General features: G+C 35.1%; 1 protein-coding gene across 1 annotated transcript; it reads left to right on the top strand.

Annotated features, from left to right (window-relative positions):
* The first annotated feature begins 900 nt into the window (after nt 1-900).
* Nucleotides 901-17668, top strand: LOC137242520 (lipase 1-like). The gene is made up of 6 exons (XM_067769798.1): nt 901-1193; nt 14020-14197; nt 14268-14482; nt 16322-16600; nt 16684-17082; nt 17160-17668. The coding sequence occupies exons 1-5, from the start codon at nt 1071-1073 to the stop codon at nt 17059-17061; spliced, it is 1173 nt and encodes a 390-aa protein (XP_067625899.1). The 5' UTR covers nt 901-1070; the 3' UTR covers nt 17062-17082; nt 17160-17668.
* Nucleotides 17669-18503: the final 835 nt, after the last annotated feature.

Genomic DNA, 18503 nt, shown 5'->3' with positions numbered 1-18503 from the left:
TTTACAAGATCTGCACGTATTAACGACGTACTCGTAGGTACCTATATTTAAATCAGTGTCGACTATATTCTCGTGAACACCTTACGTACCTGGAATTCTATTTCCAATGCTATAAAGAATAGTATACAAATAAATAACTATACGAATGTTATCTATAACTATTTTTTAAATAATAATACGTAGACTGGCCATGTTTAATCATAAGATAATGACTTATGAACTAATTAGCTTCCTTGAATAGGCTTACCCGTAAATATACCAATTTGTTAATATCAGTATCATCTAATTGTCTAAATTTACAATTAGTATTTTCCTGCTTACAACATAACATGGAACTACCGTAAAGTCATTCGCTTAAATGTTTTTAAATTTGGCTTATATCTTAATTGTTCAGTGAAAAAAGTTGCTTTGGAGCGTTAAACTTCCCACAAGTATTAAGAAGGAACTAGCCTGAGCTCCAGTAAACAAGTTTTAATGCGGCCTCATCCTAATGTACACATTAAATAAAATGTTGTGTTTATTATTATGCGTCACTCCCTTTGTATCTCTAATCTTGGATTATACTTATTTCCAATTTGAGAAATTAATTATTGTTTTAAGAATTAATCACGTGTCATATCGTTTGCTAATTTAATTGTACTTACTTTTAATAGGTAATTATATTCACTGAACGAAGTAATGGCGTGCTAACTTGGCTGAATGCGACCATTGAAAAAAGTTAATTGGATTATAGTGTTGGTATACATATTTATTACACACACACGCAAACAAACATTCATACATATTTATATATATCTTTAAATATATTATAATATATTTACTCAGGCATAAAATTTGCAATATATATTTGTAAATAGATAATTATTTAGATGAACTGAACTAACACTGAAAGTTCAACCTTCAAAGCGGCTTTAGTTGTCAACGATTTTAGATCAAATTCGCACTGAAACACGCAACACGTAACGAGAAATTGCAAACAAAAAAAAAAAATAGCATAAAATTTGCGGGATACAAAATTTCATTAAATTTAAAAAGTCAAGCGAGTACTAATTTGTTTTTAATTACAAAAAATGACATTTTCATTATCTTTCGTTTTGTGGCTGAAAATTTTATTTTTGATTGGTACGGGCTCTGCCGGTTATATAAAGGATAAATATCCGCCATCCGTTTTGGAAGATGCAAATTTGGATATGGTTAGTTTCAAACATTTAGCCGAAAGGAAATCCAATATAAATATAAATAAATTAAAACAAAGAGTGTTTTCTTAGTGTTACAAACCTGTAATATGAACGAGAAATTGGGCTGTTAGTCTAGGCGTCGTCCAGTTAACACTAATGGCCTTTTTCTGAGCGTAACTCGTTACGCGGTCAGCGTCAAGCTTCTCAATAGTGGGTAAATTAAAAATATGAAAGAAATTGTTTATAAAAAAGAGCTAATGTAGTTTCTTAATCCTTCTAAGCGAGTATGCAGGTAAATTTTCTAATCACAGAAATATTGACAAAACGCATGCAATATTTACTGAGCACGTACTTGCAAGACCATCAGGGTGGGTGGTAAGATCTTGTTACCGCTACGGCTTTAGTTAGTTAGTTTATGAATAGAAAAAAGCACACTTAGTACAAGTCCGTTTTTATATATTTTTTCGGCTTGAATTTCAAACTTAATTGAAAAATTACTTCAAAATCTAAAAAAATTAAAAATTTCATTTTTGAAGTGTTGGGAGAGTGCACGATTCTTATCCAGAACCGCAAGCTTTTCCAATGAAAAAAAAAAAAAATAATAATTATGTAAGACTTCTCTGACTCAAAACATAAATCAAGTTCAGAGTTATTTTCATAGAAGCAGGTAAGTTTTAAATGAGATTTGATTTGGTCATAAAAAAGTGAAACTTATTATGCAGGCCCCGTATCGTGTTAAACGATCACGTATACTGTTAAAAGTTTGTGCCTAAATAAATAAAAAGATTTTTTACTTATATGACCAAACCAAATTTGGTTTCAAATATAGATTATACCGTTCTTTCTGAAAACGAGTGCACAGAACTAGGTTTCAATTTGAAAGTAGAGAGGTAAACACTTGAAATGGTAAAAAAAAAATGTAGCGGGTAATGGCCTGGTTTCGAACCGACGCGACGTGCCACATGCCTATGACTTAAAGCACTTTTCACAAATGATTTTTTTTGATTTTAGATGTTCAGCACCAACTTTAAACTCTTGTGGATTGCTTTAAAACTAGACGTCTATACGATTTTATATTTTTAATTTTTAAAACTTGTTTGTTGTTATTTTTGTTGTTTTTGTTTTTTGAGACAACATTGGTTAATTCGTTGTAGTTCTGTAAATAGAACAAAAGCAACACCAAGTTTCCTTGAAAACCGCCTTACCAACGCATAACTTTACCATATGATGCCATACGAAGTATGTACTATGAATAAAGAAAATAAGCAAAGAAGGCAATTGGGATAAGGTTTAGAACAACTAAGGCATGACGTGGCTGAATGCGTTTGTAACACTTTAACCATCGTAGGAGTGCGGGTTCAAATCCCAGTGGCGGGAGAAAATGCTTTGAAGAGATTTACAAGGTATAATCGAAACAGCTGTCACCTTGTCCGTCCTGATGTCAAGTTGAAATTTAATCCAAATTATTAAATAAAAAAATTTTTTTGTTTTGCTTTGAAACAATTTTAAGATTTTAGTCCTATTGTTCATATAAGTTTTAAATTGAAACTGAATAAAATTTAAAACACATAAGTAAATTAACAGGATTCCAATTTAGTTCAAAAAAGTTTAAAAAATTGCTTAAACCAATGAATGGTTTAAAATTTAATTTCAAATTTCTAATCGTGGGCAAAAATTTGAGGAACAGTTTTTTAAACTACACCACCAGTCTAATTTGTGAAACAGTTATATCGCCCGTAAGTTAAACTTTGCTCAGGCAATATGTTACGGTTGATTGAAATATATAAATTGATCTTCCTAATTAGCAGCAACAGTGCTTAATATATTTTACTAGTTTATTTTCACTTCCGCCTTAAGTGGTTGTCACAGAGGGAGCTTAACAAGTTTTCCTTACTCTAAATACCGGTAAACTAACACAGTGGTAATTCACAAAAAAAAAAAAATACTTGGCGCAGTTTAAGTCCGACGAGATTTAGTTCGCACTTCTCTTCCAATTCTGCTCGGGCTCCTTTTATAATTCTTCCTGCACATTGGCGGGACGGGGCCTACATGTGTTATGCTGAATCCGAATGGCAGCTATAAGGCAGATGAACTTTCGCTGAGAATCTTTTCATGGCAAAATAAACTCGGCGTGTTTGACAAAGCACGGCGACCCCGCTTAGAAAAACCTTTTTCTAATTGAAAAAACGTTTATCGTAATTTCTAATGTCGATTTGCCCGGGACTTGAACCCAGGACCTTCGCTGGTAAAATACAGAGTGATCCAAAATTGCACGTATGTATGCATGTACTTACTTCGCCCACCTTTTCCTATCATCGAAGTAAACAAACTGGTTGTCACTCATCACAATTCGTGAGAAAGCAAACTTCAAGAAAAGTCAGATATTTATTATGATATATTATGATATGATATATATATTATGATATATATCTCAGAAGTGATATGGCGTAGTCCCTCTCTAGCATTGTTTTTATGACGACTACGTTTTGCTGAAGATGGGCAAAATCGGTTTGAAGTCTCGCCCACTTTTTGTAGCCAGCCGCCCTCCTGGCCATCCCTCGGGCAAAGATAGAGATACCCTCACCAAATTTAGTAAATTAGCCTTTTGATATGAACAAAAGTATTGGTATTGAAACTGGGTAAGATCGGATTATAACCACGCCACTTTTTCGATATCTAAAGTTTCGAAAAATGCGTAGAATGCATTAACAAATACTGATCAAGTGAAGCGTAGAGTGAATTAACTTTATAGAATATAATATTTTTTTAAATGGGGGCGGCAGCGCCCACATTTTTTGCTTAAATGGAAACAATGTTTGCAAAGATGAACAAAAATGTATAAAGGGCCGAGCCCAAAACCCTTTTTTCGTCAAAAGACGTGGGCAGGGGTACCAGAGCTTCTTTTGACTAAACGGAAAAAAATGGACTCCCACTTCTACTGGCACCGAATAAAGATACTAAAGTACGCCATCAATTTAGTTGAATTAAGGTGGGTGCACATTAAGCGGTGCGACACATTTTTGTCTGTTTGATCAACATTGTTGCTCATGGCAGTGTGACGTAGTGTTGCTGCCACTTCATGTGAATTGTTCCAGAAGAATACATGGAAAGAATATTTTTCCGCGTAATGTAACCATGGCCGTAGAGAGAAAATATGGGGCCGGGACTAAACATTTTACGGCCCCATATAAAAAATCCACTAATACATTTGATTAACTCGAATTATTGACGTCTCATTCATGAATCATTATTGATGGATTACATCAAAAAAATTTTTGCCACATCAACTAAATGATTTTTGGACTAAGACCTAAAAATAAAATTAACACAGAATATTTACTGTTTACACTATTTTATTGTAACGTAGAAATAAAATTCTCTTATCAGCCATATATTGTTTCAAATAATCTGTTCTAGTTATTTCTTTTACATTTCTGATAAATTTTTAATACATTTCTGATAAATTTAATAATGATTATAAATTTTAATTATTCAATATAGAAGGTTCGGATATCAAAGAGTGGCTTTTCTTGCTTTTTTCGCTGCAAATTTTTTTATAATAACATCAAAATTTAACTGTCTTGGCAAAACGGATTCAACACAAAGCGTGGCAAGTCCTGAAACTCGCTCTTGGAATGAACACGATCTATGAAAGTTTTTGATTCTTGAAAGGACGCTGAAGGAACATTCTGCACTAGCAACAGTGACAGGTATAGTGCAAAAGATACGTAAAGCAACACAAATGTTGGGGAAAATAGTATAAAGATTTTGAACATATGTAGATGGCATTTAGCAATTCCAATGGTGACAGACCTTTATCAAAATTTGTTTCGTAAATGTGTTTCAAGCGAATTATTTCGCATTCTAAGCTTTGAGAAATGTCCGACTTGTATTTTTCGACAAACTTTTCGCCCGAACCGAAGTTTCATCCATGTCTTGAAACTGTATGGAGGATGATGAGGTGGAATCACCAAATCACTTTGTGCTTGATTGCCCAGCTTTTGCCGGAACTAGGCGAAAGTACTTCGGTCGCGATGAGGATTTATCCAAAGTTGAGATCAGTATCATTCGGAGCTTTATCGTTGCTACCCAACGATTCTCTAAGTAGCTAGATCTAAGTCACCGTTATTTTTGGTGTATGTGGTATCACAACGGACTTTCGTGTTGTCCAAGTGAGCTTTCCTTATCAGGGCAGCTACCACCTAACCTAACCTACCCCTACCTGGAATTTCAAATATCCGCACAACAAATTTTAGGTTGATTTAAAGTATTGGTGCTTAATAGATGACATGGTAGGCAATAAAAAGCATTGCTACTGGCACTCCACACTAACCAGTCAGGCTCCACTTTCTCTCCATTTGGCAAGATTCTGTTTAAAAACGAGGTAGGAAATGCCTCGTCATGACAATAACGTGGAAAAATAACAGGATACTTTTGATGACCTCGACCTTTATACATAACCCTTCCAAAGACTTTACTCGACTCTGCGCCACGTATGCTTGTCCCTCCTCCAACTCCAAAATATTTTGATGTCACTTCTACCGGACTGTATGCAATATTTGTTCCAAATATGAGCCAAATCGGGCATCATAGGTCGCTTTCTATTCATGTATCTATGTATTATGTGTTCCAAATATGGGCAAAATCTGACCACAAATAAGATTTTTGTGAATATCTCGATCCTTCCGCCACCTAGCGGCGATTTTATTTTTGATAGGTCGCTTTCAATTCTTGTATGTATTAAGTGTTCCAAATATGAGCCAAATCGGGCCACAAAAACGATTTTTGCGAATATCTCGATCCATGCACCACCTAGCGGCGATTTTCTTTCACAGGTCGATTTCTATTCTTGTATGTATTAAGTGTTCCAAATATGAGCCAAATCGGTCCACAAATACGATTTTTGCGAATATCTCGATCCATGCGCCACCTAGCGGCGATTTTTTTCATAGGTCGCTTTCCATTCTTGTATGTATTATGTGTTCCAAATATGAGCCAAATCGGGCCACAAATACGATTTTTGCGAATATCTCCATCCATTCGCCACCAAGCGGCGATTTTTTTTCACAGGTCGATTTCTATTCTTGTATGTATTAAGTGTTCCAAATATGAGCCAAATCGGTCCACAAATACGATTTTTGCGAATATCTCGATCCATGCGCCACCTAGCGGCGATTTTTTTCTTATTATTGCATTGTCATCGGGTTCTAAACTATATTCCAAGTTTCATGCTTGTAGCTTATCGGGAAGTTACTTAAATTTCAATTAAAAGATACGTTCACAACGGCCGTACAGTCGTGCATGCGGCCATGCGGCCTGTCAACTCAAGCTAAATAAAACCGTTTAAAAAACGGAGTTTAGAAAGAATAGAAACCAGACTGCCCCTTTCATATGCGCTGATATAATTTTCAGTTTTTGCTACGTCTTTTCTTGATTATTAGTGGAGAGAATACTAGATCGTTTAAATAACATTTTTTGACTTAGCTTCCTTTAGCTATGTATGTATATGGTAGGGCTCTTGAAAAAAGTCGACTTATTCGACTAGTCAGTTAACCGACTAACCGGTTGTAACCGTTTGCACGGTTTTTAACCGAATATAGATATTCGGTTAACCGTCTAACAGCGATTAATCGACTACTCGCTTTGCTGCGACTAGTCGACTTTTGGCACATAATCGGTTACCATAAACCGAATATTTCATTTGAAATTTTTTCACAGTCACTTTCTAGAAATTTTTCGCTCCTGATACATATTCTGCATGGTAACAATATGCAGCATACTGTATTTTCCATATTGGCATGGTTGATGATGGTCAACCATATTTTTGTCACGATATTTACCTGTTTATATTAAATCTTCTTTTATAGGTATCAGGAGCACAAAATTTCTTGTAAGTGGATATGAAAAAACTTTTAAATAAATATTATGTAGGCAACATTTGGATTTTGCTTCAACCAAAATTAATTTTTTCAAAAATATAGTTACCAGAAAGAAAGTTTTAACATATGTAAATACTTTTTTGATAGATTTTTTCCACTAGGTATATATAATTAAAGCAAGCAAAACAAGCCATGGGTCAGCATTTGCAAAAGGCAAGAAATATGTAACATAAAGGCATTTCAAGCCTGTATGAGCGTGTGTAAATCAGTGGCAAAGTACGTTGGAAAGGAAATATTTGAAAGACATGAGGTGTATATAATTTCGTGTTCTTGCCGTTAACTATTGGGAAAAATGCTTACCATAGTAAAAAGACTTATCACCATAGAAAATTGCTACCCATTCACATACTCTCTATGTATGAGATTTGAGCCTTTTAAGAATATACTTTTATTTTACCAAATCCTTCCATACACCCCTTTGCGAACGTGAACGTATTTTCTTTTGTCTAATATCTTTGTTATTACTTCGCTTTTCGCAACAATTTAAATGATATTTTAAATAGTAATTTAAAACAGCTAATATATGTACATACATATGTATTTCACAAGCTATTCGTACTTTTTTGTTTGAAATGGACTCAATTGACAGCAGTGCGTGCACGTTTTGAAGAAATTAGAATAAGTAATTTGCCCTTGCGAATATTTCAGAACTCAGCACTCGTTCATGTTCATAAAAGGTGTGTGGGGTACTTATTGCGTTAAAACGTTTTTACAGAGCAATGCATCGGGTACGTTTCGGTACCAAACCCGAACATCTCGCGAACGATTTGTTATGACCACATGTGACCTTCCTGGTCATCCCGCCCTCCCACCCCCTAGAGCCATGAGGAGTACGGGGTCGCCAGAGCCTCGGCTGTTTATGAAACAGGATTCGCCAAGGACAGGTGAGGTTGACAATTGGGTTTGGAGAAGGTATATATTGCGCTGTCAACCTGAAAGGGCTGCGCTACACAACCCCTTAAATCTGGTATTTTAGTCACCCCCTTACCCGCCTAGTCTCTGTTATCGGAATATTATGCAACCGAACATCGTTATCAGTTCACAACAATGCGCAAGTGAGAATAAAATGAAAATGTGAACTAAATTTTATGTTAGAAATTATTAATATTGTTTAGAAATTCTTGCACATTGACATGGATTTATTTTTTTTGTCATTTTTTTTAAACAAATATTTAGCAAATACGTGTAATTTTGCGTGTTAACAAGATGATAACACCTGGTAGCGTTATTATCCGCAATCCGAATACGAGAAGTTGCTGGTCATTTGCGTAACCGATTAAAAGAATGTTGCTATTAGATTATATTAATGGTTTTATACTCTAGTAACTTTCGGAATAAGGCCCTAAATGCAGCTTAATCATAAATTGTTGTCTCCCAGAAATTTGTACACCTCATTTTTGCAATGAGTAAAATGTTTTTTATTGGCAAACTGCAAATATATGTTAAAGTATTATTCGTAGATAAGGAATTATTTGTCAATAAGTTTTTAGAAGATATATTATTTTTTATGGTGGCGTGGCGTTGTTCGCTTAACACACCAAAATCCTGGGTTCAACGCCTGAATTGTTATAAAATGTCGATCCCGAAATACTACAATTCATTTTTTACTATGTGTAATATGGCAACATGAAAATTCTATACCTTTAATAATACAAGCATGGGCGTAGTCAGCCAAATAATATTGTAACGAATTTAGTGAAATTCCTCCTATTAGCAACCTTCTACTAACGTTCTTATCGCTAAACTGTTGAATAAAACACTCCAATATTCCGTATTGCACAATTGTCTTTATTAGACTACTTTGAAAGTAGTTAACAATTATACTGCACTTCGCAACTGATAGCGTGTTTAAAACAAACTGATTGATTCTTGCACACCTTTCGCTCCTCTTATACTCTCTGCTGTCTCCTTCGCATACTTCTAGGCGTTTCTTCTTCTAGAATTTACTACTTAGTTACCAGATATACGCGTCGCGTGTGTATCTGTAGTTTATAGCCTTTCGCATCGCCATATGCGCGTGTATATGTGAGTACTGATGATTGCATATTTTTGTGAGTATCTCAGATATATGCATGTGAATTTGTTTGTGTACATATAGGTGACTGCTTAGCATCGGCTTAGAGTTGATAGTATCCCTTAGTCATGCTAATATTCGTCACAATATTAATTGCGGTATCATACAATATCAGCTTAGGTAGAGATAAAAAATATTTGAGTTCTCGATAATGGAATAAAATACACCAAGCCGCATGTCTTAGATAATGTGACATGATTCCAAGGAAATAGTATTTTTTATATTTTATTTGAATAGTGGCCTAGAAAGCACTAGCAAACAAAGTACTGTGCTTCGACTTTTGTCAGAACTGGAATACTTTCATTGATAATTTCATTTAAAAAATAAAATTGTGCTTGTCAAAAAGAAAATTTCGACATGAGCGGTCGAAAACGAAGTTGGGTGTGGCAGTTTTTCGAAAAGTCGGTGGACGGAAAAAAAGTGGATTGCGCTGTTTGCAATGTGGAATTATGTTTTAATTCATCCACATCTGCGCTAAATAACCACCTTAAGATGGTACATCACAAAAATCGCGAGATCGAAAAGTAAGTATTACCACAAGTTTTATTTATAATTTAGAAATAAAATAAACGTATACTCTTAGTTCAACTATAACACAGCCAAACGAAGAAATTTTGGAAAATAACGGTCTGTTACTGAAAAGGCGGAGCATTGTAACATCGATGTGCAACAGCGAACGTCAGGAAACGATAGCACGAGCAACGGCACGTTTGATCGATACAAATATGTTGCCAATATCCCTGACATCATCAGAAGGTTTCAGGGATTTCATGAAGGTGTTGGAACCGGGATTCAAAGTACCTTGCGAAAGCAGTATTCATTCACGTTTGCGGCTTCTTTATAAAGCAGTACGTGACGATATATCGAGGGACTTGGAAGAAACAGCAAGCATTTCCATTTCGAATGGTCTTCACGTACCCAAGATTTTTATATTTCGGTTGAGGCGCAGTACTTCAATTTAAACAATGACTTATGCACTGTTACACTTTGTAACCAACAGTTGCAAGGTACGCATATTTATTATTCTTTGGATATAAATTATAATTTGAATGCACTATATTTATCTTATAAAATTTTTAAATATTGGCAACTTATGAAGCTTTCAAACCATAAAATTGAAACAACAGGCCATAAGGCGGATTAACAAACTAATTTTGGTCGTTTCAAAGCGAAGAAAGCGCCAAGGTGTTTCTATGTTATCTTAAACGTTTATGTGAATCCACCTTAGTAACAATGGAATGCTTTGTCGCTTTCTTTGCTTTGATACCAAAGGGTTTATGTAAATCCTTTTTTTCCGCATTGACCCGAGGAAGTGCTATATTTTTCGATATTTCTCCTTTAATGTATTCCTATATTTATATGATACTATAAAGCTGGGTAGATAATGTTCGGCTTCGCCCGAACTTAGCCATCCTTACTTGTTTAATCTGAGTTTCTATTCAGGAAGGCCAAATGCTGAAAATATTGCTGCAGCTGTCGAGACCTGCTTAGAGGACTGGAATATATCTAGAAAAATACAAGCGATAACTCATGATAGTGCAAGCGTGATGAATGCAACTGCGAAAAAACTTTTAAATATACCAGACAGTGTTAAGTGTAGTGCTCATATTTTGCAGCTTGTGGTCAAAGATGCACTTGGATCTGTTTCGGATAACACCAACTTATGCACAAAAGGCAAAAATATAGCATCATTCTTCCATCGATCAAATGTAGCCAAGACTGCGCTTTCAACACGCCAAGTACAACTTGGGTTTAAGGAAAATTGCTTAGTTCAGTCATGTGAAATTCGTTGGAATTCTAAGCTTCATATGTGTGAAAGTTTACTTTTGAACCGAAATGCTATATGTTTAGTTTTAACGGACAGAACCATCACAAACCGTGCGACGCGCTTAAGTTAGAGTTAAGCGAAACCGAATGGAGTGGGATGGCAACACTAGTGAAGCTCTTGCTGCCTTTCGAAAAGGCCACAACTGTATTGTGCAGTGCAAAGTCGGTAACATTGCCTTTGGTCCGTCCATTAATAAATCGCCTAATTGAAAATCATATGTGTCCTGCACTTAATGAACAGACAAACGAAAATGTATTTAAAGAAAGTGCTAAGAAATCTCTTTTGAAACGATTTGATATGGACAATGGTAGCAGTAACATTTCAGTTGCTATTGTATCCGTTTTTTTAGATCCAAGATACAAAAGTTTGCAATATGAAAACACAGAAACAAAAATGAAAGTCCATGATTTTGTTAGAAGTAATTTAAAAGATGGAACTTCTGTGGATGACACGGTGGCCACAGAAAAAAGTAGTGATCTTGACTTCCTATTTGAGTCCGAAATAAACCGAACAGACCTTAAATCGCAAATGGATTTATACATTGCAGAACCACAAGTTGGTCACAATATCGATTCCATATTGTGGTGGAAATCCCATAGCGAAATTTATCCCGATATTTTCAACATTGCTAAGCGCTACCTGTGTATACCAGCCACTTCGACTGACTCCGAGCGAACGTTTTCCATTGCTGGGAACATTGCTTCACAACGTAGAAGTTTTTTGTTACCAAGAAATATAAATTTTCTTACTTTCTTGTATCAAAACAGAGGTTATATGAAGGGGAATGAACTTATATAAATGTATATATCGTTTTTAAATATAGCATTAGGGACGATATGTTTTGGCATGATTTGTATTTTATGGAAATAAAAATCTTAGATATGCACGTATTATTTTATATGTTTTATTAACTGAATTAGATTTTATATGTAAGGAAATTTATGCATAGATTAATAAAATTTAAATGAGTCGCAAGTTTTTAAGATATATCTATCGTCGCACTATTCAGAAAGGGCCACCAGCTGACACAATCTGACACAATTCTGTTTTTGTATGTTGATTACTTTACTGCGGTTTAGTTTTATATCTCCTTGCTCCTGCTGCTACAGATAACGTTTTAAACGTTTATTATAAAATAATTAAAGTAATAAAATCTGTACTAATATACCATATGTCGCGAAGTAATCCTTAGGGTCTAGAGTAAGAAAGACCGCATTTCTAATTATATGTGAACTCGTTTACAATATTCCTAGCTCTTCAAATTATAATTGAAACTTGTATGACGATAATACAGGGAGAGGAATGCTGCTTTGACCGAAAATGAAATTAAGAAGGTAGGATATACATGCATATGTATATTTTGTCTATTCCCTAAACTGGAAAAGGAAGTAGGATAGATATTCAAACAAATTAGAAAAAGTACGAGAAATGAAAAGAGAAATTTTTGCAAAAGTTTTGACGAAAACAACCTTTGACTTGAATATTTCCCTTTTGAAGTATTGTTACAGGTCAGTGATATCTTATCCATTTTATTTTCATACTTGTTTTTAAACTATCACCATACAGGTAAATAAAATTATTTCTAAAGTTTCTTTTGCAAGAGTCATTCGATTTTGATGTTCAACCAAAATTATAAGGCAATTGGTGGCTAAACGTCAGAGACTAGACCAGAGAAATGGGCTCGTGTTTAACTGCTCAATAACATAAGGAATTGCTATAAATCGAATTTTGATCAAATGGGCGAAATTTAATAAGTTTTAATTTGGGTCTTACTTTATTGAACAAAACTGTAAAGAAAATTTTCACTGAATTTCGTTCATAATTACTTACACGAAAATTCTGAGCTCCTGATATATTTTATTGAATATTTAAAAGAAACCAATCAAATTAATTGGCAAATATCACAGATACTACTTATACGTGATGCCTTGGTAACCGAAATATACATTAACCGACTAACCCCTAGTGAGCGGTTAATCGACTAACCGTAAATGGGCGGTTAACCGAATAGTCTAAATGTTTTGACTACTCGAATACTGGTAGTCGACTTTTAGTAGTCGACTAATGACATATTCGAATAATTCGGTTAACCGACTAACCGAATACCAAGAGCCCTAGTATATGGGTTTCTTTTGAGAAATAGGGTCAAATTTTTCGCTGCGACTTAACCATACTTTAATATTTTAAATTTAGCCGTAGCGGGGCTGAGCTATTTTTTAAGCTTTGGTGAATCGACGGGCGAATAGGTTTTTTGTTTTTTTTTTATATAATTATATTATTTGTTATTTAAGTGGACTGTGTGTTATTTTAGAGAGAGAGAGGTCGCTATGCACCTGTTGCACCTTGTATTTATTCATTGTGAGTGAGCACTTGGGGCTCTCAGGTATTGGCTGTTGATTGAGCCACCTTATTTTGCTTTGAAAAACTCCACTTTGGGATATAAATTTCAAACTATGTCTTTAGAATATTTCACTAACCTAATGAAACAAACGAAAGAAAAATGCTCATAGTTCAAGTTACTTAAACATGCGCGCCCGCCTAGACGGCTTAGTCGTCTAGTGAAACTTCCATATGAGCCAGTTATCCGGCTCGAAGGACCATAAATAAATAGAATGGAGTTGGAGGCACTATGTCGCTTCAAGGATCGTAGGGACGGTGCACGGCACTTGGTATTTACGCGTAACTAAAACTTCGAAAAAAATGTACCGGAAATTCAAAATTCAAAATTTACAAATTTATTTCAGGAGCACGGAGTGTAGATGCGTGTGATCGCTTCGCTGATCGCAAACTTATAACTATTTTTGTGTCTTTTGTTAAAATTATCTCTGACGTTTCTTTTTGTGTTGTGTTACATTGTGTATGCGTGAAGGTGTGTGTGTGGGGTCACAGGGTGGTACATTAAATGTTGAGTGTGAAACTGCGGTGTATATGTGGATAGTGTGCTCATTTAACCACATAGAATACAACATCTAGAAAATATCTTTCTTCCTTCTTACACAGTTCGGCTTGACTCGCAAATATCACTATCCTTTGGAAGGCCACTTTGTCACCACCGAAGACAAATATATTTTACGGCTCTTTCGCTTATCTCACCCTAAAGGGCGTCCGGTCTTTCTTATGCATGGCCTTTTGGATAGCTCGATTACTTGGCTTATAAACGGACCCTGGGGTGGTTTGGGTTGGTAAAAGCTATATACCTATGTTCTTACATTGCTACTTAAAGTCATTGTGTTAATACTTTTTTTCAGGCTATTACCTTTATGATTTGGGCTACGATGTTTGGATGGGCAATGCTCGTGGAAATTTTTATTCTCGAAATCATACGGCATACAACGCTGATACAGATAAATCGTTTTGGAGTTTTAGCTGGCATGAAATTGGTTTCTATGATTTGCCTGCTTCCATTGATTATGTTCTTAACAAGACAGGCTATGATAAATTGGCATATTTTGGGCACTCACAGGTAAGATTCACTGTGGATTTGCTTACCGATTTTCATATTGTGAAGAATTTTTCTAATCTACTACCTAGTGGCCTCCACATTTGTTAGGCTTTAAGCTTTTGAAACTTTTAAGGGTATAGCCGGTATATGAAATACTTCTATATTGGAAGAAAACGCCTAGTACCGACGAAAACATTACAAGCAAACATGATGCATTACACTCCAGTACCGTGCAGAAAAATACGCAAAGCGACAGTTACGCCCTACAGGTGTAATTAAAGCGTCCAACTGCATACAAACTTTTTTTTAGCGTGGCACCACCCTTTTTAGTAGAAAAATTATATTATTTCCGAAGTCTATTACTACGAATATGAATATTTCAATGAAGATAAAGTGTTTGATTCAACCTCTTATGAAATGAAATCTTCCTCTCAGAGCTGAAAAAGAAGATTTCTTCCATATAAATTCCCAGGAGTACTCGTAGTTTATCTCAACTTGAAAACAGGAAACATCGGATATTAGCCACTCCGTTTTTCATTTAGTAATTGATACAACTAAAATTATCTGACTGGCCCCTAGCAGAAAGGCTGTCCAATGAGGGGAGGTAAGGTGGACAATAGGGCCTTTTGAGCAGTTCATAACTCCAGGGGTGGATGGTATCTATCAGGCCGATATCGAAAATTTCGGAAAACCGAAAAAGTGCGATAATTCATTACCAAAGACAGATAAAGCGATGAAACTTAGTAGGTGGGTTGACCTTATGACGCAGAATAGAAAATTGGTAAAATTTTGGACAATGGGCGTGGCAGCGCCCAGTTTTAAAAGAAGGTAATTTAAAAGTTTTGCAAACTGTAATTGGACTGCTGAGTATGTAATGTTCGGTTACACCAGAACTAAGCCTTCCTTACTTGTTTTATTTTGCGCTCATATTAAATGTTGTTGCTTTTTTTTTACTTTTTTGTAATAATAATTTTTATTTAATTTTTGCTTTTCGCTCTTTGCTTTTTTTAGTTGTTTTGTTTTTATTTTTTAAATGTTTTCCAGGACTTTGGACTGTGTTTCGCTCCGCTGATTACACAGTTGATGAGACCTTGTCTTCAATCCCTGTAAATCCGCGTCTAAGCTGTTACTACCTATCACTGTTAACTCTGGTGTTGTTATTTGGAGGGTTTAAGAGCATTTGTCTCTGATCCGTGATTCGGTTCTTGTTCTGTCGTTATTTCTGTCGTTTTGTTTTGAGCATAAGATTCATTAATGTCTCGGGAGTGTTATTTTGTTAAAACATGCTGCGCAGTCTATATTTATATATAGTCTAAAGTGAATTGCACTAATTAAAAACTAACGCAGAACTATCACTAGAAGATGGTACTAGTTCTAACTCTGTCCCCTAGCAGCGCAGGCCTTTTAAACGCGAAATACTTGCTGCTGTTGAATAATTATTTGAAATTCATATAGTTCAGTTTTAAGCGCTGTTGGTACAAGTTCCGAGGTAGTCATTAAACCTGTAGCTTGAAACTGGTGCTTTGCGTGCCTGTATCCTTCTTTAAGAATGCACGTTCCTACTATACATCAGTTTAACCACGAGTAAGACTAGTAATTTTGTACATGAAATTATCCAAAATATTCTGTTTTGCATTTAATAATCGCTGAATTCGATTTCACTTGAACTTAACCTACGATGCCTGTTTTTATTTTGCAAATGATTCGCAATGAAAATTTGCTATACAAAGTTGCAAGATCGTGAACTGCCATAATAATCACAAGTTAGTGTTGAGCTCGATTTCGAACGCTCAGACTCACAAAATAGGCGGACAGATGACAATAATTATCGAGATTATTTCTTAACAAATTTCCCTGCAGGGCACCACCACATTTTTCGTAATGGCGTCCTTGCGTCCTGAATACAATCAAAAAATCACATTAATGAGCGCACTCGCACCGGTGGCCTACTTCAAAAACAATCATTCGCCACTGTTACCACTTTTGCAAAATTTCGTTGCAGTAGCAAGTAATATAGTCAATGAGTTTCTTCCACGAACCGACGTTCTGAAAGTATGCATGCAATCCAAGTCCGCTGAACACAATTGCTTAACATATATCTATCTGTTGATGGGTAAGGATCCTAATATGTGGAATACGGTAAGTTAACGGAGTGAGTTATGTATATAATAAACAGATGTGTAAACAAAAACTTGTTTTCTTCTTCTTAAATCTTCGATAAGACAATGATTCCTGTGTACCTGTCCCATGCACCGAGCGGATGTAATTTTAAACAAATCAAACATTATGCACAGCTAGTCGAATCTGGACGTTTTTGTCAATACGATTATGGGCCAACGGAAAATCAAAAGCGTTATAAAAGTACGAAGCCGCCAGAATATCCATTGAAAAATATTGTTGCACCTGTGGCACTCTATTACGCTTACAATGATTATCTCACTAATTATAAAGATGTCATTCATTTGGCAAAGGAGCTACCCAAAGTAGTCGAGAATTGTCTATACCCGGATAAAAAGTGGAATCATGTATCAATGGTTTGGGGCTTACACGCGCGTGAATTGGCACACAAGCACATGATAGAAATGATGCGGAAATTTTAAGTTTGAAATATCTGTCCATGTGTATGTATTCTCGTATTAAAATTTGTTATATTTTGTGAAAAATGTTTGAATATAAATCTGCATCTGTTCACCAATAGAAAACGGCTGCAACCAGAAGTCTGTCTTGAAACAAGTGGCCACGTGAAAAACGTTTCCACTGAAAAAAAGTAGCACGCCTCCAAAGGGAGAAATGCTAAAGGAAAGGAAACGAGTTCGTCAAAGTGGGAAGGTCTAGGATTTGGATAAGTACTCCTTCCACCATAAACAAGGAAATGGGATCGCAGTCCCAGCCCTAAAATTTTAAAATTAACTTGTTCATTTAACGAAATGATGTACAATAGAGTCTACGAAACTAACATCAATTGACTTTATGTCAATGGCATCAATTTTAGACCCGAAAGATAATTAATGTCAGAATCATATTGGAATCAATGTCACTGAATTTAATTGTCTTTAAAGAAATAAATTAATGTCAGAACTTTGTATGGACACCAACACCGAACTTAAAAAAGAGTCGAACAAATATTAGTTCCAAATATTACACTAAAAAAATGCTTTAAAAGTTCCTGCAAACAAAGCAAAAATGGGATTTATTTTGCGACATATAAACGCTTCCCTCAACACTGACAAGAAATTTTCTCAAAAACATAAAAGTTGTTTTTTTTTTTCTTTTTTATAGGAATAATTTCCTTAAAAATGGAGAAAATTGTCTAAAAAAATTGTTAATTGTGTAACTGTCACGGCCGTGGATTTTTAGGCGGAGTCCGCAACTTTACAGTCGAGTACTCTTAAGGGCCAAACACATTCGCCTTTTGCGTCGTTTTGGCACACGTTGAAAGATTCCCTGCCAAAAAGAACGCAGAAGAAAATCATTTTATTTTTAAAATAAATACAAAATTATTTCAAATTTTAATGAACAGCGATAGATTTTCGAAGATTTTTCATGAAAGCAAAACATTTCAAAAACTAATTGACAATGCTAGCAAAACGAAAATTTTTGAATTCTTTCTGCAATATTTTGGCGTTGCTGTTGCGTTGCCTGTGGATTGAGAACACAGCAATGAATTCGTGAGCGTTCAAAGTCATCTGTTGACGCAAAACCACGCAAAAGTCGAGTGTGTTTGGACCTTTATTCACCGAGCAAACTCGCACATACAAATATTGTGCGAAATATTCAATCATGTGTTCTTGCTTGAAAAAAAGAAAAATTTTTCCCAAATTAATGAAAAGTTGTATACAAAACAAAGACTTTCCCTTTATATTGAAGCTTTCCTTATTTAAAAAGTAAGTTTCAATGACATTAACCGCAAGTCGAGCTTTGTATTAATTATGATACATTTCATTTTTTGTGAGGTTATGACTTTCGTTAAATAAAGTATATCTACCTCATTCTTTGTTACTTTTCTTATCTTGCTGCTGCTGTTATTTTAAAAGAAAAATTT

The sequence above is a fragment of the Eurosta solidaginis genome, chromosome 2 (genome assembly GCF_040869045.1).
Source record: "Eurosta solidaginis isolate ZX-2024a chromosome 2, ASM4086904v1, whole genome shotgun sequence".
NCBI lineage: Eukaryota > Metazoa > Arthropoda > Insecta > Diptera > Tephritidae > Eurosta > Eurosta solidaginis.
This window is presented reverse-complemented; position numbering and strand designations above follow the sequence as displayed.